Below are 25,395 nucleotides of genomic sequence, written 5' to 3' on the forward strand. Positions count from 1 at the left end.
AGTTTTCTATTCTCTCTTATTAAGCAAACATTTGAAACCTATTTTGCTTGTTGGTATAACACACAGACCTAGATGACTGAAATTAGAGACTTGACAAAGTCAGTAATTGGTGCTGGACCTCTTAATGGATCTGGTGTAAGACTGAACAAACCCAAGTACTTCCTGTGTGACGGGCACTGTGGAGCTGAGGATAAAATGGTGAATGACTTAGGTGTTTACAATCTGGTGGAGGGATAGACTTGTATACAAATGCTTTAGGATACTTATGTATTAGATTCCTTTACTTACATTTTCACTTTCTGTCCTTATTGCTTTCTCAAACCTTCAAAGTATGGATGAGGAAATCCAGGATAAGAGAGAGATTTTTTTCTAGCTTTATTAAGACATGATTAATGTATAACATTGTCTAAGTTTAAAGCCAGAATGTGATGATTCAGTGCACATTTATATTGCAAAATGTTTACCAGGATAAGGTGAGTTAACATATCCTTCACCTCACATAATTACCTTTTTGTTGTTATCATGGTGAGAATTTTAAAGCTCTACTAAGAGAGGTATTTATGTAATAATGAATGGTAAATAGCTACAATTCAATATTCCATCTACCCAGCTCCAGAGTGTTTCTTACCCCCCATCATATATTTAGCTTTCTCTGACAAGATAATGCATATATATTATTTTCAAGCCTGAAGTAGTTTTCTTCCCATATTTTCTTAACTCTTTCAAACACTACCCAAACCAGTTGAACCTCAAAAGATCCAGTCATTGGTGATTAAAAGTGCAGGCTCTAAAGTCATATTGTCTGTATTCAAATCCCAGTTCCATCATTTACCCTCTCTAAGTCTGTCAGCCCATTTCATAGAGTTGTGAGTACTGTTATGAGATAATGTTAAAACAGTGGAAGCATAAGGAAAGAATTACCTAAATGTTAGCTGTTAAAATTGTCTTTGGAATTCATCTTTTTCCAAACATTCAGGAAATTTTGTTAAAATGCATTTAAATCAACCTACCTTATTCAAATTAATCTCGGTGAAGAGCTTTTGCCTAGCATGCATGTTTGAAATCTGACCTCTGGTTCAGGGGATCAGTGAATGACCTTGGTATCACAAACACCTATGAAAATATGCCTGTGAAACTAGCATAAAGACACTCTAAACTTTTCTTTATTATGGAAAATTTTGAAAATAAACAAAAGTTGACAGAACAGCGTACTGACTTCTCTCATACCTATCACCCATCTGGACAACCATTCAGGCCAATCCTGCCTCATCCGTACCCCATCCATTTACCCCTCTCCTATTTTATTTTGAAATAAATCCTAGACATCATATCATTTTGTCTGTGAATATTTCAGAATGTGTTTCTAAAATATGTCTTCTCTTATTTTTCTTAAATAGCCAGAATACTGTTATCATATCTAAATGAAAAAATGAACAATTTCTTAATATCATCAAAATGCTTTCTTTATGATGAGGGGGAAAATCTTTCCTTTTTTTTTTGGCCATGCCACATGGCTTGTGGGATCTTAGTTCCCCAACCAGGGCTAGAACCAGTGCCCCCTGCAGTGGAAGCACCGAGTGCTAACCACTGGACCATCAGGGAATTCCCCTTTCTATTTTTTTTTTCTTTATTAACATTTAAAAAATAATTTTATTTATTTACTTAGGCTCCACTGGGTCTCAGTTTCAGCCCGCAGGATCTTCGTTGTGGCATGCCGGATCTAGTTCCCTGACCAGGGATCGAACCTGGGCCCCCGGCATTGGGAACACAGAGTCTTACCCACTGGACCACCAGGGAAGTCCCTCCCCTTTCCATTTTTTAAAGCTAAATCTAGAGACTTGATCGATCAGTTTGGGGGAGTAGTAATGAAAATTGGTAGTCTTTTTGTTATCATTTCTGACATTGCTAAATACCTCATATAACCCAACTAAGGATGAAAACTAGCAATATGAGGACTCCTTGAATTGTTTGGGTAGAACTGGATGCAGATTATTATCTAGTTTTTACGTGTGAGTAAACTGACTCAAAGAAATGGTTTGTCAGTGGTCATATAACCTGCAAACAACTTGTGCTGAAATTTGTCATTTGAACCATGCTCATTCCATAAATATTTGAGTTCAAGAAACTTACTATTTATATTTCTTTTTAAATGTCTATGGCCCACATTATTTTTATAACAAGGACATTCTTCCCTTTGATCACCTGATTTCTTTTATCTTTTGTTGTCTTAGAATTTTAAAGTACTTTCTCCCTCCTCTGTCCTATCCTAATTTTTAGCTGGTGGAGTGACTTTAGGGCTAATACAGGGAAAATTTTGGTCTCCAGCAGAGGATCAGTTGCAACTATGAAAACAACTCAAGCAAATGGTCTATTGATAGTAGAACATTTCATTATAAAAAGTTCTTTTCAAATTCCAGGATATTGGTTGCTTGGTCACTGAAGAGTGTGTGCTACCATTCACTAGCACCCTGGGTGTCTGAGCAGACCTGGTTAGGAATGTACTGCTCATTTTGAATGAGAAAAAAGGATAGTGAAGCTGCCTCAAACATTGCAACACAAGTCAAACATTTTACATCTGCTGTATAGGTGATATAAAACATTAGTCTTTTAGAGTATACCCTAACATAAAAATAACTTCCATTTTGAGTGGTGCCAATTTTGATTACAAAATACCCCAGTATACCAAACTTTTTTATTTCTGTTCTTTAATTTTTAAACCCTTGGACCTCATAATTTCCCCAAAGTTTTATATACTGTCGAGTCAACAATTAACAGAAATGATAGTGCTGCTGAAATATGTCTTTGATATTAGTTCAGTTATATATCTGGAATGTTTATTCCCCTGGGCTTTCCAGCTGAGGGAGCCCAGCGTGAACTCCTACTTCGGGAAATATCTGAGTGGGCAGATTTGTTTGCCACATTGCCCTCATTGTCTGTCTTTGTTTATTCAGCTGAAAAGCTGTGCTTGTCTCTTATACAGTCAGGCGTGAATCTCAAGGTCTCAGAAGCTGTTAAAATAGGTGGAAAAATTGTTTTGGGAAGGGAAAGGATGAAAATTGTTATCAGATATTGACATGATGTGCAATGAACGCGCTCTCTTAGGGAAGAGCATAATGACTTTAAGGTTGTTATCAAGCACAACTCTGATAACATTTTCATAGCCCTGTTTTATTAGGGTCTTTGATTTAATGCAATTTTCCTGTCTTCTGGGTAAGAGACATTGATAATTCATTGGCATGTATGATTTGTTTTTGCAACAATAGAAAAGCAGGTTTTTAGGACATGAGCATACCATCTGGCCCAGGTAACGATAAATTTTCTCTGATTATAATAGCGTTCATATGCTCTTGGCATTTACTTTTCTGGCTATCTTTGTCTGTCAACTGGATTATTTCATTTTAGCAGGCTGCTGAAAGGTCTCTTTGCCTTCATTCTTTCCCAATCCATTCTTTGCATGCAGTCAGTTATATTTCTAAAATGAAGGTATGATCATGTTATGCTCTTTTGTATAAATCTCTTCCATGGCTACCCAGTTGCCCTTAAGAAAGCCCTTAACCTGTCACCACTCCTGCCTCCTATTCTATGTCAGAGCTATAATGAACTTTTCTCAGTTCTCTGTGCCCTGTTTTACTTCCAGGTCATTACACAAACGTTGGCGTTTGGGATATTCTTCCTCTCTACTATTAGCATGGCTAAACCTCCTCATTCTTTATGTCCCAGTCTAGATTTCTTCCTCTGGAAAGCCTTAATTAGGTGTTTCTCCCTGTGCAAACATGTACCCTGTTTTCCCATAACATTGTGGCATATTTCCATTTTAGTACTTATCACACTATATTGCTACTTTGTTTTTCTCTCTATTAGACCTTAAGCTGTATAAGGGCAGGAACCTTTTCTTTTTTTTCCACATTGTTATATCTTCAGCATCTAGAAATTATACTACTCATTTCTGGTACAAAACTAATATGTTGAATGATTGAATTAATAATCATGTGCATTGCCAAGAATCTTTAACAACATCAGAGAAAAATTACGATCTCTCTGTTTTCACGTTCTTGATATTTTTCTTCTCATCTTCTAGTCATATTCATTCATTCACTTATTTATTCATTTAATTATTCAACAGAACATTGCTTTGAACCTCTTCAACCTCCATACCTTGCCCAGAAGCATGTGGAAAGTACATGTGTGTGCTTCCGTTGTCCATCCTATCGAAACTTGGACTCTTTAATACACACATATATAGTCCTTCCTCTCCCCGCCACAACCGCTATGTTTTGCTTCCTTGTATTGCTTTCCCTCGTTACTATTTAACTCTTCTAACATACTAGATATTTAACCTGTTTAAGTTACTTATTGAATGTCTCCCCCTGCTACGAGGTGAGGGCTATGAGGGCATGAATTTTGGTTTGTTTTATTTACTGCTGCATCCGCAACACCTAATACAATGTTTGGCACATGGTGAACCGATATATATATATTTGCTGAATGAATGAATACATTCATACCCTTAAGTGTGCGTCTCTTTCTTCTTTACTCTTTCAGTGCCCCTGATTCAGTCCTGCTTCCAGTACTGTGCTGTTTATTTTTTCTGTCTTTCATTTTTGGGACTTGTACATTTAGTCCTATTTTGAGGCCATAATCTTGGCTACCCCAGGCAAATCCTGTTTATCCATTTTATAGCCTCAGGTGACCATTACTCAACTTAAATCTGACTTCTGCATCTCCTAACCTGGTATCTGAAGCCCAAAGAGCCATGTATGTGTGTATTGGGGAGGGGTGAGTATACATTCAGAGATAGATCAGATGTGAAACCTGTTCTTCTAGAACCTAAATATGACAAGTAGATAAATAACTATAGTACAAGGTTGAGTAGGATAATATTAATAATGAGGAATATTAATCACTGGGGAGAAATGTATGTCTTGTATATCATATTATATTCAATACAATATTTCATATTGTGTGAAATATATCAAGCTTCCAGAAAAGCATAGAAAGTAATGTGGTAAGCATCCCCTGTATACCTACCTCTCAGCTTTGTAATATCTGAATTGTCTCCCACATTTGCTTCGGGTTTTTTTGTTTTGTTTTGAATTAAAATACTAGAAGATGACTAAAGCCTCCAGTGTTCCTCTTTTATCCAGTTTTCTTCTTTCCCTACTTAGATGTAAGTGCTATTCTGAATTTGGTTCTGTGTGTGCTCGTGCGTGTGCGCACACATGCATACACACACGCACACAATATAGGGTTGTTTTAATGTTTTAAACTTTGCATAATGGCATCTTCCCATGCTTTTTTCACTCGACATTTTTTTTTGAGATTTATCTTTGCTGGTTCATGTAACTCTAGATTGTCTAAGTTGCTGTGTAGTTTACCACTGTATGTGGTAAACCAATATACCACAGTGTAACCATTTTATTATTGATAGCTATTTCAATTAATGCTTTTCTTTACTATTTCAAATAAAGCTGCAATGAACTTGCCCATGTCTCTTTCTTCACAAATAGGAGGCTTTCTCTGGGGCAGTGTGTCGCAATTAATGTGCATAGGAATCACCTGGGTATCTTGTTAAAATGTAGATTCTGTCTCAGTTGGTCTGAGGCGGGCCTGAGAATCTGCATTTCTTACAAGTTCCCAGGTGATGCAGATCCATGGACCACACTTTGAATTGCAAGGCAGTAGTTGGTTGTGGCACATCATTATCTTTCTAGATACTGCCACGCTGTTCTTTGACGATGTCGTACAGGTTTATATTTCCAACAGGAGTGTATGAGGGATTTGGTTGTCCCAGGAGTAGCCTCTTCTAGGTAACTATTTAAGTGTAATCTGCAGCCATTCTCTTCTTAAAATTAGAAAGATTTTTGGGTGGGAAAACATGAAATAATAAAATTATTTCAGAGGATAGTTAGCTTAACTACAATATTTCTTAGGAATTGATCTAAATTATATAGATAATAGATTTTAATTAAATAATTTTCTAAAAATTCACTTGTTTCTTTTCAAATACACCATTTTCCATTGTCAACCCAGACAGGGCTCAGGCTATAAGATGAACTATCCCAGATGCTGAAAGGGAAGGAGAACTGTGTGTCAGGCACCGTGCTACATTGTTTCATTTAATCCCCACATTTGTACAAGCTCTCAGCTAAGTATTACAGCCAGTATTTGTAGTCTAACCTGTCTGGCTTCAAGGTTTATATGGGAAATTAGTTTACTGCTCTTAGTTTCAGTTACCTGTAAAAAGGGAGTAGATCAGATAATTAGATCCTTAACTCCCAGCACTTAAGATTTCCTAGCTTCTTTGATAAATTAAGAAATGCATACACACATATTGTATGATGATAGCTTCTACCCACCTGTTTTTTCTGTTGTAATTAAAAAGCACACATAAAATGTACCACTGTAACCATCTTTTAAGTGTACAGTGTCAGGAGTGTTAATTTACATTGTTGTGAAACAGATCTTCAGAACTTTTTCATTTTGCAAATTTGAAACTCTGTACTCATTAAACAGAGCTCTCCCTTTTCTCCTCATCCCTGGTAACTGCCATTCTACTCTGTTTCTCTGAATTTGACTCCTTTAGATACCTCTTATAAATGGAATCTTGTAGTATTTGTCTTTTTATGACTGATTTCATTTAACATAATGACTTTGTTTCATCCATGTTGTAGTATGTGACTGGATTTCCCTGCTTTTTAAGGCTGCATAATATTTTATGGTATGTATATCCCACATTTTGTTTATTCATTCACCTGTTGATGGACGTTTGGGTTGCTTCCACATCTTGGCTATTATGAATAATGCTGATATGAACAGGGGTGTGCAAATATCTCTTCAAGACCCTTCTTTCACTTCTTTTGGATATATACCCAGAAGTGGGATTGCTGGATCATATGGTAATTCTATTTTAAAATTTGGGGGGAGCCTCTATACTGTTTTCCGTAGTGGTTGCACCATTTTACAATTCTACCAACAGTGTGGTGACATCTTTTAATGGCACAGAAAGTAGCGAATGGGATATGTGAAATCAGAAGTGAAGTAAGAAGAATAGGTAAATTCTACTGGTGTGAAGGTAAATTTCACTTTGCCAGCATCTGTTTCCCTTAGATATTTTAGCTAACATTGCTTGCTTCTCCAAGACTATTATTAATACTTTAGGAGTGGTGGAGGAAGCCAAATTATTTCTTTTTTTTTTTTGGCTTATTATTGACCACTGGTCCCTGAAAATTTCTGAGATTGTTAACTTCCAGTAGTGCTTTAGCAATGATTAGGAAAAGTTTGAAAGTTGTGTTTTGTATTGTTTGCAAACTTGAACAAGATCTTTGACATCTTGATGCTCCCAAATTCTTGTTAAAAAAAAAAAAGAAGAAGCCTCCCAATCCATGTTTTAGAACTGTGACTTCTGACCATTTCAGTTTTCTTTTGAGGATCCTGTGAGTGTATGCGTGTGTTTTCGGAAGGAGGGACAATTGGATTCCACTAATGGTATGTACAGGAAGAGCAGGAGTGAGCAGTGGAGTTGGAAGAGGAGTTTCTTCTCTCTTGTGCCCTTATTTTTGAATCTGAAGTGTTACCCAAATGCTTAGTCATGATGATAAGGCAAAGAACTTCACAGCTTGCAGTGTAGAACAATGCTGATACTGTATAAGTGTTTGATAATAGTGAAGTGTGGCAGGAGAGTGGGAAGAATTTGTCAACATGTTTTGGGGAGTAAGAGGATTAGATAGGGAACACAAAGTAAGATAGCCCACATCCAGTTCCAAAAGAAAAAAGTGCTTCTTTCAAGTGTCCTTTGGAATAACTCAAGGCTCAGCTATTTCACTTGGCTCTTAACTTCAAATCTTTTAAACTTTTAGCACTGCAGACAGCTGCAGACAGGTATATTTTCCACCTTGCAGTATTTATTTATTCTGAAAGCAAGCAGACTTAATTTCACTTTATGACATACAGACAGGTATCTGTATGTTTGCAGAAGCAATTTTTACTAGTGAGACTGCCTCAATTCAGATTTTCATGTTAGGCTGCTACGATATTTATCAGTAAATCTATCATCTCCAGTCTCTCCTCTCTAATCCTTCCTTCACACTGCTGCTAAGGATAACCTAATCCCAGCTGGGCTCCTTATGGCCATCTGACCTTGAGGAAATTATTTTTCTGTGCCTTCATTTCCTTATCTTATCCCCTGTATCACCTTATACCTACCTACCTTATTGATTCCTTGAAAGTTTTAAATGTCAGTGTATGTAGAGTACATGAAACAGTGCCTGGTATGTAAAAAGTAAATAAGTAACAAATAATGAATAGTAGTAGAGAGTGTTACTATTGTCATTATTATTGTTGCTATTTTGTCTTTGTTGTTGTTTTTACTTCTGAAGCCCAATGCTGGCCACATCATTACTCTGCTCAAGAATTTTTCATAGTCCCTTTTGCTTATAGCAAACTTTTTGGGTACATCAGAATCACTTTGAAACTTGTAAAAAATGCATATTCCTGAGTCCCCTGTCCCCCAAATAGAAATAGAGGTTTCTATTCAGTAGGTCTAGGATGGGACCCAGGAGTCAGAATTTCAATGTGCTCCCCAGGGGATTTTGAAGCAGATGGTACTGTGACCTTATTTGGAGAATCATTCCATGTAGGATGAAGTGGAAACTCCTTAGTCTGGAGTTCAGGGCCCCAGTAAACCCTTTAGATATGTATTTTCTCCTATGTTCCTTCCTATTAGTCTGTTGAAACCATAGTAAGATTTTTCTCTCTACTCATGCTTCCCTGTATACACCAGGTATTTTCCCAGGATGGTATGGCGTAATTTTGTGATCAACTATATATATTTCTAGTAATCCATAAACCATCTATTTAATAACATGTTTAAAAATTGGCTGGGGATGAATGTTAAACTATAATATGGGACCAACCTTCCCTTTTTTGAAAATTAGGAAACGGTTCCTAGGTTACATCACTGGGTGCCTTAAGATAGTATTTTTAAATTGACCTTTCCTCTTGCTCTGTTTGCACTCCTTTTCTCTGAACTCATTTTTCAGGTATTATAATGAGCAAACAGTTCTAGCCTTTAAGTTGCTCAGCTGTGCTCTGTAAATAGAGAGCAAATCTAAGTCCCAACCTCAGAAGCAATCAGCAGTACTTGAAGTTCTTTTATTTTTCTTACCTTTTCTGTTCTGTTGCTACAAAATTAAGGTATTAATGAAATTATTTAGGGTAATTTGAGTGCATTCTGAGATTGCTGATCCCTTTTAGTTCTCAATTCTTGCAATTTTTAGTAACATCTAAGAATGCTGCTTTGTTAAAAAGATTACTTATAATAAAATTGTAGGATGGGGAGGAGAAGGCCCTGTCATAGGTGTTTTCTTTGCCTTGTCTCCTCTAATTTTTAAAACATTCTTATAAGTTAGGTATCATTATCCCAATTTTATGAAAAGAGGTCATGAAATTTAAGATCATAGAGCTTATAAACAGTGGTTTCTGTATTTGAACCCAGGTCCCTTCACCTCATAGACTGATCTTTTTCTACTATGGCCTGGAACCAGATTTCACATGTTAATTCACTTTCTGTATTTGCTCCCCCTCCCCGCTCCTTACCTCCCCTTAAACTCAAGGATACTGTAAAAATTCTGTAAATAAAAAAGCTCACAGAAATTCAAAGTTTGATAGAATAGTTATTCTTCCAAGCCATATGGGCAGTATTTGGTTAATTCTGTCAGTGCATTCTGAATTTGATGGTGGCCTGAAAGAATAAAATGCGCTTTCAAAAAGTAAGCAATTGACTCTATTAAATGGCAAAATTAGGTTTTTTTTTTTAAAGGCTTGAAAAATGCAAACAAATGGGAAAATGTTGGCACATAAAGAAAAAATTTTTGTTTAGGTTCCGGTAGCAATTTGGCAGTTTAGCATAGTCCATATCCGTAACCCTTGACTCCTAAATCACTACACTTCTTTTAGAGAGATACTGGAAATATTAATTAGCAGTATTCTTTTAGCTATGAGAATGCATTTAAATGAACAGATCCCAAATACTAAATCATGAGCATGCATGTTTAACTTTGAGCAATATATTAAGACTCTCCAGCCCAAAGCATATACAAGGTGTTGTGAGTCGCCAGTTGAGAATTATTTTTGTAGCTGGAGCAACTGTTTCTCCCTACCATACTGTTTGGCAGTCATTTGACTTGATGTTACTTTCTCACAAGGAAAACAGATTGAAAAAAAAAATTGCGTTTAACAATACTAGGTGGAATTTCTTTCTTCTTCTTCTTCTACTACTACTACTACTACTCCTTCTCCTTCTTCTTCCTCTTCTTTTTCTTCTTTCTACCCTTCCTCCTTTTTTCCTTTCCCTCCTTCCCTCCTTTCTTTTCTTTCTTATTTCCTTCCTTCCTCCCTCCCTCCCTCCTTCCTTCCTTCCCCCCTTCTCTACCAAGGAAGAAAGCTCTGTGGTGAAGTGGAATGAGGAAGGGCATTGGAGTAAGATGAACCTGTATTTGAATGCTGTCTCAACCACTTACTGTAACTCTGTGGCCTTGGGCAAGTACTTACCTTCTTTAAGTTCTAGTTTTCCTTTTTATAAACAACCTTTGCAAGGTTGTTGTGAAGGTAAATGTTCATACAAGTAAAATGTGTGACAAAGCCTGAGACATTGTAGGTAATAGTAAGTGGTAACTACTTTTATTATAATTAATAATAAAGCTAACCTAGGGATTAAGATAAGAAGTTATATGAAATGGCCTGCTCTATTTTACCAGCAAACTATTGTGGTTGAGGAAACTCAGAATTGTATCTATTTTTAGCCAAGCAAAATATGACTTTCAATGGAAGACCTCATTCCACGTAGCTTAAAAATAGAGGCCTTACTCAAAAGAATCAATGGAAAAACCATTAGAAATAATGAGACTTCATCAAAATAACTATGTATATATACCAAGAAATCCAAGTTAATAAGTTTTACTAACTAAAACTAATTATAAGAGATAATGGAAAAAAAGATCACAGTTCTAACCACTACTGCTACCACTACCACTAATGATAAAAAGTTTAGGAATAATCTCACCAAGATATGTGTGAAACTCATATAAATATATTTTTAATTATGAAATTTCACTGAGAGATTTAAAAGAAGACTGAATAAATGGAGAGGCATGCCAGTGCTCATAGATGGGAAAATTGAATATCGTAAAGCTATCAGTTCTTAACACATTAAGACACATTATTTAGAATAAGTTGAATTACTGGAAAAATTACAGTAGGGACTTTTTTGGAGGAAATGTGGCAAACAGAGTTCAGATGAAAACATAAGTACTATGAACTGAAAGAAAATGTGAAGAAGAATAGCAGTGAAACATATTATAAAGCTGTAGTTATTAAAACCTTTTTTTTTTTTTTTTTTACTGTACTGGCACAAGAATAGATCAATTTCAAAATCAGAAACAGATTCTGATGTGAAAAAATATATTAATATTTGTTATAAAAAGGACCATAGTTTATTTAACAATTCACTGGTTGAAGGACATTTAGGTTGCTTCCAACTTTTAGTGATGATGAAGCAAACTGCCATAAACATTCACTTACACTGATGTGTGAACATAAGTTTCATTTCTCTTGGGTAGATCCATATGAGTGGAATTGCTGGGTCATATGGGAGGTGTAAATTTAACCTTATAAGAAACTTGTTTTCCAGGTATTCCTCTCAGCAACATATAAGAGTTCTAGTTGCTCAGCATCTTTGTCAGCTCTTGGTATTGCCAGTTTTTTGAAATTTAGCCAATCTGTTAGGTATTTAGTAGTATGTCATTATGGTTTTAATTTGCATTTTCCTAATGAAAGATGTTGAACATCTTTTCAAGTGCTTATTTGCCATACACACATCTTTGGTGAAGGGTCTATTCTGACCTTATCCCCATTTTTAAATTACATTGTTTCCTTATTGAGTTTTGAGAGTTCTTTGTATATTCTTGATACAAGTCCTTTGACAGAAATGTGATTTGCAAATATTCTTCCAGTCAGTGGCTGTGTTTTCATTCTCTCAGTAGTATTCCAAAGAGCAAAAGTTTTAAATTTATTTTAATAAAGTCCAATTTATAAATTTTTCTCTTACGGATTTTGCTTTTGGTGTGTATCTAAAAGTTCTTTGCCTGACCCAAGGTCAATCAGATTTTCTCTTATGTTTTCTTGTTGAGGTGTTATAGTTTTACATTTTACTTTTAGGGCTATGATCTATTTTGACTTAATTTTTTACAGGGTGTGAGGTTAACTCAAGGTTCAGTTTTCCGCATATGGATGTCCAGCTGTTCCAACCCCATTTATTGAAAAAAGCTTTTTTTTTTTTAAATTTTATTTTATCTTTTATTTTTGGGTGCGTTGGGTCTTCGTTGCTGTGTGTGGGCATTCTCTGGTTGTGGTGAGTGGGGGCTACTCTTCATTGCGGTATGCGGGCTTCTCATTGTGGTGGCTTCTCTTGTTATGGAGCATGGGCTCTAGGCGCGCGGGCTTCAGTAGTTGTGGCACGTGGGCTCAGTAGTTGTGGCTCGCGGGCTCTAGAGTGCAGGCTCAGTAGTTGTGGCGCACGGGCTTAGTTGCTCCGCGGCATGTGGGATCTTCCCGGACCAGGGCTCGAACCCTTGTTCCCTGCATTGGCAGGCGGATTCTTAACCACTGCGCCACCAGGGAAGCCTGAAAAAAACTATTTTTTCTCCATTGAATTGCCTCTGTGCTTCGTCAAAAATTAGTTGATGATATTTGTGAAAGTCTATTCTTGGGCTCTCTATTCTATTCCGTTGATCTTTGTGTTTATTCGTTCACCAATAACACATTGTCTTGATTACTGCAGCTTTAGATTGTCTTGAAATCAGTTATTGAGACTCCTCCAACTTTATTTCTCTTTGGCTATTCAAGTTTCAACCAAAAAATCCTGCTGATATTTTGATCAGGGTTCATCAGCTCTGTAGATCTGATTGTTATGGTATGTCTCTCCATTTATGTAGGTCTTTCTGGTTTCTTTCATCAGTGTTTTCCAGTTTTTAGCATAAAAACCATACACATACTATTTTACTTTATATCTAAGTATTTCATATAGAGAGATGGCAAGAATTATCCATATTTTATAGACTGAGACACTGAAACGCAGAACAGTTAGACTTACTGAAGGTCATGGAGATAGTTAATTAGCAGCATATTCTGGTTTTCAGGTGTCCTGGGTCTCTCTAGTGTTTTGTTTTTTTAATTTAATTTTATTTACTTTTTTATACTGTAGGTTCTTATTAGTCATCCATTTTATACACATCAGTGTATACATGTCAATCCCAATCGCCCAGTTCATCACCACCCCCACCCCTGCCGCTTTCCCCCCTTGGTGTCCATACGCTTGTTCTCTACATCTGTGTCTCAATTTCTGCCCTGCAAACTGGTTCATCTGTACCATTTTTCTAGGTTCCACACATATGCGTTAATATACGATATTTGTTTTTCTCTTTCTGACTTACTTCACTCTGTATGACAGTCTCTAGATCCATCCACGTCTCTACAAATGACCCATTTTCGTTCCTTTTTATGGCTGAGTAATATTCCATTGTATATATGTACCACACCTTCTTTATCCATTCGTCTGTCGATGGACATTTAGGCTGCTTCCATGACCTGGCTATTGTAAATAGTGCTGCAATGAACATTGGGGTGCATTTGTCTTTTTGAATTAGGGTTTTCTCTGGTTATATACCCAGTAGTGGGATTGCTGGTTCTGTCTAGTGTTTTTACTACTCGTTTTCATAGGCAGAAGCTTCTTTTTTTTTTTTTTAAACATCTTTATTAGAGTATGATTGCTTTACAGTGGTGTGTCAGTTTCTGCTTTATAACAAAGTGAAAGCAGAAGCTTCTTATAGTGAAAAAACGTGTACTTTGGTGTTATTTAGTTTGAGTTCCAGTTTGTTCTCCTGTGCTGGTTAGTTGTATGATTTGTTTCATCTGTCTAAGACTCAATTTCCTCCTTCAAAGAACCTTCCTCACAGGATTGTGGTGAAGACTAAAGGAGGCCATATGTGTAAAGTTTCTAATGTGAAGTTTGAGATACATACAACACATGCTCAATAACTGGTAATATCACCTCTGTTACTATTTGTAGTAAAAGGTAGTTGTTATAGCCTTTCCCAGAACTTGCTGTCTTGTCTCATTAATTAGATGAATTGTCTTTGAATTGTGGAAAACTGGCAGTGAGCCAGGGACAAGCACTAACAACATGGTCCTTAAAGCATGAGACAGAAATTTTTCAACAAAACCTACGTCATGCTACACTTTTTTTTTTTTCATATGTCTACCGTAAAGTAGAAGAAATGTTTTGCAATAGTGAATTGTGATTGGGAATTTTAATGGATATATTTTTATTTTAAAAGGTAAAGCTTTCTTTAAAAGTGGTGGCTTTAAAACTTTCCATATTTCTACAAAGCCTGGTTTAACTCAAAAACTCATCAACTTTAATATTGTTTCCCAGCTTTGCAAAGATTTGTGACCTTACACTGGCATAACATAAATGTGAAATATAATTTGAGTATCAGTGTTATGCTAGAGTAGGACCTTTTATAAAAATAAGAACTCTATGTTGATAATTCCTTTTCCCTAGAATGAGGCCTTTCTGAGATTCCTGTACTCTAAACCTACAAAGATGAAATATGGGCCTAATAAAAACTATGTTTTGAAATAAATACCCCATACACTTAGGAAATCAGGTCTATAGTCAAGACAGTATAATTTGTTGTTGTTGTAATTTTCTGTTCTTTTGATGTGCAGGCAGAGGTTTGAATTAAGTATTCCTATTCTTGTTTCCAACAATTATTTTTCCTTTTCTTTTCAACTTGAAAATCAGGAGAGATGTTATTTTTGTAGATGCTATCCTAGGTTTGTGAAAAAGGATGAAGTTTTATGTTGGATAGATTCAAAGTTGTTTTCCTGGTCTTTGTTTAAATAGAGTAGGATTTTTAATGATCAATCTCAAAGGGAAATAAGCAATTGTATATGAAGAGAGGTTGGAAATCCTATACATCTTTATCTTTCATTTTTTCCCTCTTCTCCCTCATTCTACACAGGAGCAATTACAATCCAAGACTTTAGTTGAAGCCAAAGGAAAAAGGAAAATTCTACTTCTTTTAGTTAAATAGCATTTTAAATCCTAAAATGTTCCACAACTCCTTATGCAGTAATCAGCTGAAGCGTTAATCAGTTCTCGCTGTCTTAATTGTAACATTAGCTTTGAAAAAGACTGAGTTATTAGTTGGGTCCCATGTTGACTTTAGTGCCACAGTCCAGCTAAAATCGCTGCTTGTGGTACAACCATGGCTTCCCTCTAGCAAAATTTAAGAATCTAGTTTAGTAAAACCTCATTGCTTTTTTAAAAAGTTTTTTTTTTAATTTTAAAATTTATATCCAATAAAATTTACTCATTTGGTTCTCGGTTTTATCAGTTTTGACAAATGCACAGTCAAGATACAAAACAACTTCATTACTCCCTCAAAATTCCCTTGAGCTTGTAGTTAGCCCTTCTCCCTACCCCCCCCCACCCCCAGTTCCTGGAAAACCCCTGATCTTTTCTCTGCTCTTATAGTTTTGCCTTTTCCAGAACATCATGTAAATGGAATCATATAATACGTACCTTTTTGAGTCTGGCTTTCTTCATTTAGCATAATGCATTTGAGGTCCATCACATCCTTGCATGTCAATGCTTCCTTCCTTTTCATTGCTGAGTAGTATTCCATTGTAAGGAAGTACCACAGCCTATCCAGTTCACTAGTTGAAGGACATTTGGGTTGTTTCCAGATTTGGGTGATTATGAATATAGCTCTATAAACATTTTAATACAAGTTTTTGTGTGAACATAGGTTTTCATTTTCCTTGATAAATACCTAGGAGTAGAATTGCTGAGTCATATGATGAAGGTATATTTAATTTATAAGAAACTACCAAACTATTTTCCAAAGTGTCTGTACTATTTTGCATTCACAGCAATAGTTATTGAAAGTTTCAGTTCCTTTGCATCCTTCCCAGCAATCGATATTGTCATTTTTTTGTTTTGTTTATTTAACTTGAGCCATTCTAATAGGTGGGTATTCATTGCCTCTTACTGTGCAATTTGCTCTTTGACTTCCATTCAGTAGATGCTGTTATAATGGTTGCATTGTGTGTGTAGAGAATACTTTTAAACATTAGAATACAGTTAATAGAGAGAGAGAAAAGAAGGAAAAGGAGAAAGTAGAGGAATAAGAGGTTATTCTTTGGGAAGTTGGGAAGATGTGTTTTTTTCTTTGGCTTTAGGGTACAAAGCAGGAGGTGGTGACAATTGTACCAGTATGATGAGTGCCGACATAACTCTTGTCATATGACCTCCGTTCATAAAGCTCCCCAAATATTTTATATCCTGGAATCAGCTTATTCCCATCTAATGATAAGCCTGAGAAACTCAATTTCTCCATAATTATAAATGACCTCTAGTTAGTGCCTTACAAAATAATTATGTTTTCCTGAAGGAGATACTAAAGTGTATTTATTTTTTACTTAAGTGTATATTTTCAGATAATTTTAAACTTACTAAACTTGAATTTTTAATGTTTTAAATTTTCATTATAAGATTAAATACTGAGTCTTAATATATTTTAAATACTTATCTTCTAGTTTTTGCTGCTTTGAGATTGAACAGAAGATGCCATCATTATTATAGTACATTTACTATGTCTTCTGAATATGGGGAAGAATGAAAAGTTTTAGAATAGCCCAAAGCAGTTTTTCTTTCTTTCTTTTTTTTTTGGTATTCTTAATAGATATATTTTTTGTATTCTTTCAATATCTGAAGATACTGAAAAGCAAGAGTGAAATCATTGTTGAAGGAATGGAGTCAGAGATTGAGTTTTGCAAAGGTATTTCCACAGTTTTGCAGGAGGCTATAGATGGAATTTCAGGCTATATTCCTGAATCAGATTCCTGTGAGTGCTCTGTGTTAGTTGTATTTACAAGTATTTTTTTCAGTATCTATGCTTAAGTGCAATACTTGTTTCGTAATCATTTTAGTTCAGCAACAGTGCTGCTATCGATGAACATTTCTTTACGAGATTTGCATCATGAATTGACTGAGGACACAATGTTTTTCACTTTCTTCTTCAATCTTATTCAAATCTTTCACTTCTTTTATAGTTCTTTTTTATCTGCAAAAGGCTAACACACTATTGTATCAAACTGCCTTTGTCTTCAGACATCATAGTTAATTACAGCACTCAGAAAGGACTTAAGAAACAGGCACAGAGAAACAAAGGACACATTAATTAGGCCATATTACTACAATTAATATTTTTCTAAAAACTCCCATCGAAGTAGCTGCAGATACCAAAACATAATTAAAATTCTGTAGATGATATAATGGACTTTTTACTGAGCTAAGGACATGAGTTGGTTAAAAGTTGAATGCAGAGAGAAGCCTACCAGGTGTATGAAACAGGTGTTTGATGAGTTACAAAACTCATCATTTTTCTTTAGTGCTAAAATTTTCATCTTTTGGCTTTGGCAAGGGATGTTTGAAAAGTGCAGTGTTTAATTAATTAATTAATTTTTAATAAATTTATTTATTTATTTTTGGCGGCGTTGGGTCTTTGTTGCTGCGTGCAGGCTTTCTCTAGTTGCAGCGAGCAGGGGCTACGTTGCGTTGCGTGGGCTTCTTACTGCGGTGGCTTCTCTTATTGTGGAGCACAGGCTCTAGGCGCGCAGGTTCCAGTAGTTGTGGCTCGCGGGCTCTAGAGCATGGGCTCAGTAGTTGTGGTGCACGGTCTTAGTTGCTCCATGGCATGTGGGATCTTCCCAGACCAGGGCTCGAACCCATGTCCCCTGCATTGAGGTGGATTCTTAACCACTGCACCACCAGGGAAGCCCTATGTTTCTATTTTTAAACAGTTTGGTTCCAGATTTTAGTTTCTTATTCTTCTTCGGGGTTCAAGTCACTGTATTTCATTGTTCTTCAGAAGCCGAACAAAAAGAAAATGTCTCCCTGCTAATATATATGTTACTCTTCTCTATTTTTCTGTAGAGTTTTCCTAAGAATTATAGGGCACTGAAAGGAAACATGCTACTCAAATGATGGCGAGTTTATTCCATATTTACTCATAGGCAACCAGATGAGCCTTTTGGCATTTCATTCAGACTTGTCTGTGATTAGCGTTTTGTGTCCTCTTCATGTTGTTTCACTCCCATTAACATACACACTAGTGCCTTACCATCAGTCATGTCACAGACTCCTTTGTGCCGCTCTGGTGTCTAAGATTCTACCTCATTAAAAAGTCAGCACTTCATCTCCTGTCTTTGGCTATAGGTCCTTCCCACTGCTTTTATCGATTGACATGTCTTTTCTTCTTTTTTCATATTGCCAGTCTCCTAGAAAATTGCATTGTTTCTGCATTAACTCCTATCTGGTTCCGTATGAATGTCAAGAACTGTGAAGGCTCTGAACAAGCTAATGAGTTATCCTGACACAATTTAACGCATGTTCATAGACCTTTATATTTATTACTGTTGCTCATACTATTCATTTAATTTGGATCATTTCATTTGAGGTTAAACACTGGGATAGGGCCTCAGATTCTGAGCTCCAAACCGAAAAGATGCATATGTTCCCTGGCACTTGGTATGCTTTACTTCAGCTTCCTTCCCTTTGGTTAATCTGGGGAGGAATGTTAATGTGATAGTGTATTTTTGTCTTGCTGTATCAGGTGATAGCACTTCATCCTGGCACTAGGGTGATCTTCTCTTCTCCTGCTGAAATATTTGCAATTCACCCCACTACTGTTAGGATGATTAGTACCAAGGGCATATAATCAATAAATGCTCCTTTTTTCTCTCTGAAACCATGTCCTATACCCTTTTGTTTTCATCGTTGTATTTGTAGGCACCCATGTTGGTAATGTATGGAGCCCAGCATATGAAGGATACACTGTTCTTCTCTACCTAACCCACCGCTTGAATTCCTGAATGTCAGGACACTAATTCTATTTCACAGACATTGTCCAAAACTGCCATGGTAATAAACCTAATCCCAGGCTTTCAGATCTCACCACAAAGCTGTGGCCTGTGAATCTGGCCATCTAAATTGTGTTTCTGTTATTTTATTTGGAATCCCTTTCTTCCAGCTATTGTAGTAATTATTTCGGCACTCCAAACCACTTCCAGTTTATGTGTTGGGCCTGAGTGTTATAGGTACTGTATTATGCCTGTTTACGGATGAGAAAAGGAAGGCACAAGGAGGTTAACTAACTTGCCCAAGGTCATAAAGTTAGTAAGTGATGGAGCTGGATTTAAACCTGTAGCTGTCTACTTCTATAGTCTGTGCTCATATCTGCTTCACTTTACTGCCTCTTTAAATTACTGTCGTATGAGGGTCATAGGTGGTAGTTGTTGTTATGGGTTCAAACAAGGGGCAATAGAATTAGAGTTTATGGAGGAGTAAATTTCAGCTGATTCTTGAAATAAGGGACAGATTTAAATATGTGGAGAGGAGAGAACATTACAAGGAGCACAGAATGGGACTGAAAAAAGTATGTTCAGGGGATAATGAAAAGGCTGAATCAGTTCTATAGAAATAATAAATAACCAACAAACTTGGTTACTACTTTTTATCCATAAGACTTGATTGAAAAAAATACTTAGTTTTTATCTCAGAGTTCTTAACAGTTTTACTAAAAATGTTATTCATTGGGAACACTGATTCAGGTTTCAGATGGAAGCACATTAGTAAGGAAATAATAGAATAAAGTTCTCAGTCTTTATTATAGAGTTTTTTAGTCCATTCATTTTTCTTGAGCTAATTCTGCCCATACCAGCACAATTTGCTTGGTTTAACTTGTGATGAAATTGGTCCAGCAGGAGGAATTGAATGTATGTTGGAATCCTGCCAGATTTTGGAAGAAAATGTTATTTTTAGCATTCTGGTCATTTTTGGTAGAGTGAAGGCCTTGCCATGAAGTTGTTATTGGCAGGTTTACAGACCACTAAACACGGCTTCCTTATTTACAAAAACCACACACACACACACACACACACACAAACCCAGAAACTAGAAATAATGTGAAAACATGTAACTCTATCACAGAAATGTCATGCTTATGTAGCTTAGTAAAAATAAGAATCCTGACTGAGATGGGAAGCTTATTCCTTTCCTAAGTTTGGGGCTGAAGAAATCTGAACTCTCCTCTGGGTTTTGTAACTAATTCACCACTCAAGCTTAAAATATACATAAAATAAACAAATCACTTACATATTCATTCATTTGGTATATTTACAAATTAGAAGACGTGTGAAGAGTAGGGAGATAAGCTGACACCAAAGGTTAGGAACTGAAGAAGTGTGGGCCAAGAGTTGGCCAAGTGAGAATATCTTTGTGGAATCCTTTGTTTGGACTTGTGTGCATAAGCTATTTGTGATGACATAAAGAATTTTGAAGGTTAATTTCCTTGTCTAGAATAGAGAAGCAAACTTCTTTATAGCTTTCTTTTTAAGACTCTGGATCCAGTTTATCCAGTATCTTTTTAAAAATAATCAAAAGTTATGTTAAAGATTTTTCTTCAAGCTAAACTTTTATCTATATGTATAATGTCATTTTATATATTGATAGTTCCTTACTTATTCAGAAGTATAATTTGTCATAGATTTCTCTGAGCTTTTTAAACCGAGGTCCATAGCTACTTTGGAATGGGGGCTATTCCTAAAATATGTTCAAGGTTTTATCTGCAATTGACTTTAACTACATGTTTCTGTATATGGTTAGAAAGTCCTATGTTGATACTTTGTCAAACTATGTTGAAAATACTTTCTTCTTAATAGAATGAGTATAAATAATAGCAAAAAACAAATCCTAACTGACCTTTAAATGTATCTGCATTAAAAAGCTAAAGCCGCTAACACATATATATGGAATCTAAATTTAAAAAAAAAAAGGTTCTGATGAACCTAGGGGCAGGACAGGAATAAAGATGCAGATGTAGAGAATGGCGTTGAGGACACCGGGACGGGGTTGGGGTTGGGGGGGAGGGAAGCTGGGACGAAGTGAGAGAGTGGCATGGACATATATACACTACCAAATGTAAGATAGCTAGTGGGAAGCAGCCGCATAGCACAGGGAGATCAGCTCGGTGCTTTGTGACCACCTAGAGGGGTGGAGTAGGGAGGGTGGGAGGGAGACGCAAGAGGGAGGGGATACAGGGATATATGTATACATATAGCTGATTCACTTTGTCATACAGCAGCAGCTAACACAACACTGTAAAGCAATTATACTCCAATAAAGATGTAAAAAACAAAAAAAAGCTAAAGCTGGGACTTCCCTGGTGGTCCAGTGGTAAAGAATCCGCCTTACAATGCAGGGGACATGGGTTCAAGCCCTGGTCTAGGAAGATCCCACATGCCGCGGAGTAACCAAGCCCACGCGCCACAACTACTGAGCTTGCATGCCACAATGAGCGAGCCCGCGTGCCACAAACGACAGAGCCCACGCGCTCTGGAGCCCACGAGCCACAACTAGGGAAGAGAAAAACCCACAGGCCACAACTAGAGAGAAGCCCGGGTGCCGCCATGAGGAGCCCGGGCGCTGCAACGGAGGATCCCGCACGCTGCAACTAAGGCCCGATGCAGCCAAAAATAAATTAAATAAATAATAAAATAAATCTTAAAAAAAAACTACGGAAATGATTTTTTTTTTAAAAAAAGCTAAAACCAACTACTTCTAAATATTTTCATTCAAAAAACTGTTTGAAATATCTAAAGAAAATGTTTATTTTCTAAATCTTTTAATTTGGGAAAGAGATTCAAATTGTGATTGGTTTTAACCCACTGATCAGGGTGCCCCTGTAAACGTTCTTATCTGGGATTTATTGTTTGTCATTTCCTCACCTTAAAGTTTCAATTCTCCATTAATTTCTTCTTGGGAAGAACAAACTAGTTCATGATTCCAGCTGTAGCACAATCTTGTCTGACCTGTATAAGTTACCACAGTCAATCGTCTGAGCTCTTGCTGCTATACAGCGGGATTATTTATTATTTAACGTGTTGTCGTTTCCAGCATGTGCTCTCAGTGCCATGTAGATAAGCATAGGCCCTGCCTTTGGAGATTTCTAATCCAGAAAAACTAGTAATATACGGACCCACCCACACATTGGAGTATAGGGTAAGAGGGCTAGAAGATGAAGAGTGCTGAAAAAGAAATTGAGAATGTTAGTTTTATAATTAGTTTATGTACTTTACTGCATATAATTCCCAATTTAAATAAACTAAATAGGATAGAAAGTGAATTTGAACTAGACTTAATTTTATCCATCCTTACAAAGTTGTCATGAATATTTATTAAGAAAAATAAAATAGAGCTCATTTTATTAGGAAAGCATTAAACCTTAGTTGATATCTCTTTCCCTCTTTTCTTTGCAGGATATGTGTGTAACTGCTCTGTGGTCGGAAGCCTGGATGTGAATCGCTGCAACCAGACCACAGGGCAGTGCGAGTGTCAGCCAGGTTATCAGGGTCTTCGCTGTGAAACCTGCAAGGAGGGTTTGTACCTGAATCGTACTTCCAGGCTCTGTCTGCCATGTGACTGTAGTCCACATGGAGCCCTCAGCATACTCTGCAATAGGTAAGCAGCAGAAGTTGAAGGTAAAATTAATTTTATTTTATCACACACACAAAAAGGCCTCTGCTCTCAAGGACCAGACTGGTTTAAATAAAGGGGCCATAGATTTATAAAATATTTCACATATTTTTATCATTTTGTGAATTATATTTAATGTCAAGATTTAAAAGCTTCTAATTTACTGATTTAGTTCTTCAAAAGCACCTTGGTAACCAATTTTGCCTTGTAATAGTTTCTCTAAATTTCATGGAAAAAAGTATTGAGAAAGCAGTCTGCTTCCTGGAAGCAATAACTTCCAGGCATTTCCAGTGAAAATGTCCTTGTTATGTTTATTAACATACCATTAGAGTTTCAGGAAACTTATTCTTTGGTTTATTTTTTCTCTTTTCAAAATTCTAAAGCTGTTTCTTTGCACATGTAAGGCTTAAACTTGGTAATATCCTAATTTCTTTAATTAGTGTGAAAAAGACTGGTTTCACTCTATGTACCAGTATATACATTTTGGGGGACCAAAACTAGATTAAGCAGAAATTGTCTGGAAATTACCTTTAAAATAGTAAATTATTTGTAGGTGACTTAATCTAGTAGAACAGTGCCCTGTAATCTAAGGATTTGCCTTCTACTCCACTGAAAGTAATTATCATTTGACCTTGTGTGAGGTACTTAGCTTTCTGTGGACCCCAAGTGAAAAAGCTGAAGATGCAGTGCTATGTGATGAAAAGAACAGAGCTTTAGGATCAATCTAACCTGGGTATGGATCCAAGATCGGCTGCCACTTAGGAGCTTTGTGATTTCAGCAAGTTATTTCACTTCTCTGCGCCTCAGTTTCTTCTCAAGGTTGTTGTGAAGGTTAAATGAGTAGAATCTATGTAAAATACCCAGCACACGTCACTCAATTAATTCTGGTTTCTTTAAATTTCAGAGGAGTATTGTTGGCTTGATGAGGGAGTATTTTAAAATAATTTTTAGCTCCTTGGCAGAAAAGTTTCTTTATACTTAGCAGTAGATATTTTGGATGCTTTATAAATCATATAGTACAGGGACTTCCCTGGTGGTCCAGTGGTTAAGACTCCGCGCTTCCACTGCAGGGGGCCTGGGTTTGATCCCTGGTCAGGGAACTAAGATCCCACATGCAGCGTGGCACAGCCCCCCCAAAAAAATCGTATTGTACAATACTGTATCATATTGTACTTCTATTAAAATATAGATGTGAACTTAAGAAGTTTATAATTTCAAATACAACAATAATTGATGTTTATGATGCTTGGTATTTTTAAATAGTTAACTATCTAAATCCTCATAGCAACTCCTTTTATGTAGGTTATTAAATCACAAAGATAGTAAGTGGCAGAAAAGGAATTCCAAATTTGGTCTTCCAGTACTAAGTCCAATATTCTTATCATCATGCTGTATAGATTCTATAATGAGAAAACTGATAATCACTTTGTTACTTGAGTTTGAGAATATAACGGTTGCTTACCATTGCTCCCTTTACTCCCCTAAAACATGCCGACACAAGTTATATTCAGAAGGCCCACATTTCTTACCATTTTAAAAGGTGAGATTTGCATAAGTTTGTTCATTCTGGTATCTAAAGACATGTCCACTACTTTTTTTTTTTTTTATAATATTTATTTATTTATTTATTTGGCTGTGCTGGGTCTTAGTTGCGGCACTCAGGATATTTGTTGTGGCGTGCGGGCTCTTCGTTGTGGTGTGCGGGCTCCTCTCTAGTTGCAGCGTGTGGGCACCAGAGCACGTGGGCTCTGTAGTTGCGGCATGCAGGCTCTCTAGTTGTGGCACACAGGCTCAGTAGTTGCTCCATGGCATGTGGGATCTTAGTTCCCCGACCAGGGATCGAACCCGCGTCCCCTGCATTTGAAGGCGGATTCTTAACCACTGGACCACCAGGGAAGTCCCCTGTCCACTACTTCTTTTAAAATAAGATTCTGCAAACACATTTGCTTTGAGTACTTTTGGAAAGATAAAAAAGTGTTTACTTCTAGGCCAAACTACCTTATTAGAGGAGAAAGAAATGAGAAGAGTGAGAGAAAGTTTGAGAAGCTGGAGAAGAGGGAAAAAAGTAATACTAATGTTTATGTAGTATACTGCTGTTTTCATAGGTCTTTTACAAATTACTTTTTATTTATCTTTTCCCTGACAGTGAATGTCATCAAGTGACATAGGCTAAAACACCATTCTGAAAATAGGTAGTAACTATAAAGTAGTGGAAAAGTGCACTGGACATTCGAAGGTCTAGGGCAGGGGTCTGTAAACCAAATCCATGAACCAAATCCAGTCCACTGCCTGTTTTTGTAAATAAAGTTTCATTGGAGCACAGAAGCCTCATTTCTTGATTGTTTTGGCCCCAAGGATAGGCATATTAAAATTTTGAGATAAATCCATAATTCTTTTCTATGAGTTACTACAGAGTAATATTTAATTAAAATTTTAAAATAATATTATTTCAAAATGTCAGACAATTTGTCAGAGCAAGCAGTGTATCACAAAAGTCATTTAAAAACTTTTACTTAAAGAAAGTCATTAGAAGGAAGGCGTGGGAGCTCAGAATCCAGCTCTAAGCACTGCATTTCTTTTTTTTTTTTCTTTTCGACTTTTTATTTTATTTTATTAAAAAAATGTTTTTAACATCTTTATTGGAGTATAATTGCTTTACAATGGTGTGTTAGTTTCTGCTTTATAACAAAGTGAATCAGCTATACATATACATATATCCCCATATCTCCTCCCTCTTG

At 36.4% G+C, this 25,395-nt stretch overlaps 1 protein-coding gene across 3 annotated transcripts in view; it reads left to right on the top strand.

The window, feature by feature from the left end:
• Positions 1 to 25,395, top strand: part of MEGF9 (multiple EGF like domains 9) — an 84,312-nt gene that overhangs the window by 18,637 nt on the left and 40,280 nt on the right. For all 3 annotated transcript variants that reach the window (XR_014265992.1, XM_082470437.1, XM_082470436.1), the window contains exon 2: positions 22,441 to 22,642. Coding sequence is in view for 2 of the 3 variants with exons in the window: in XM_082470437.1 (XP_082326563.1) it covers positions 22,441 to 22,642 (202 nt within the window). In the remaining variant the exon portion in view is untranslated. The remainder of the gene's footprint in view (positions 1 to 22,440; positions 22,643 to 25,395) is intronic.

Source organism: Balaenoptera physalus (genome assembly GCF_965194825.1).
Source record: "Balaenoptera physalus genome assembly, chromosome: 7".
Lineage (NCBI taxonomy): Eukaryota > Metazoa > Chordata > Mammalia > Artiodactyla > Balaenopteridae > Balaenoptera > Balaenoptera physalus.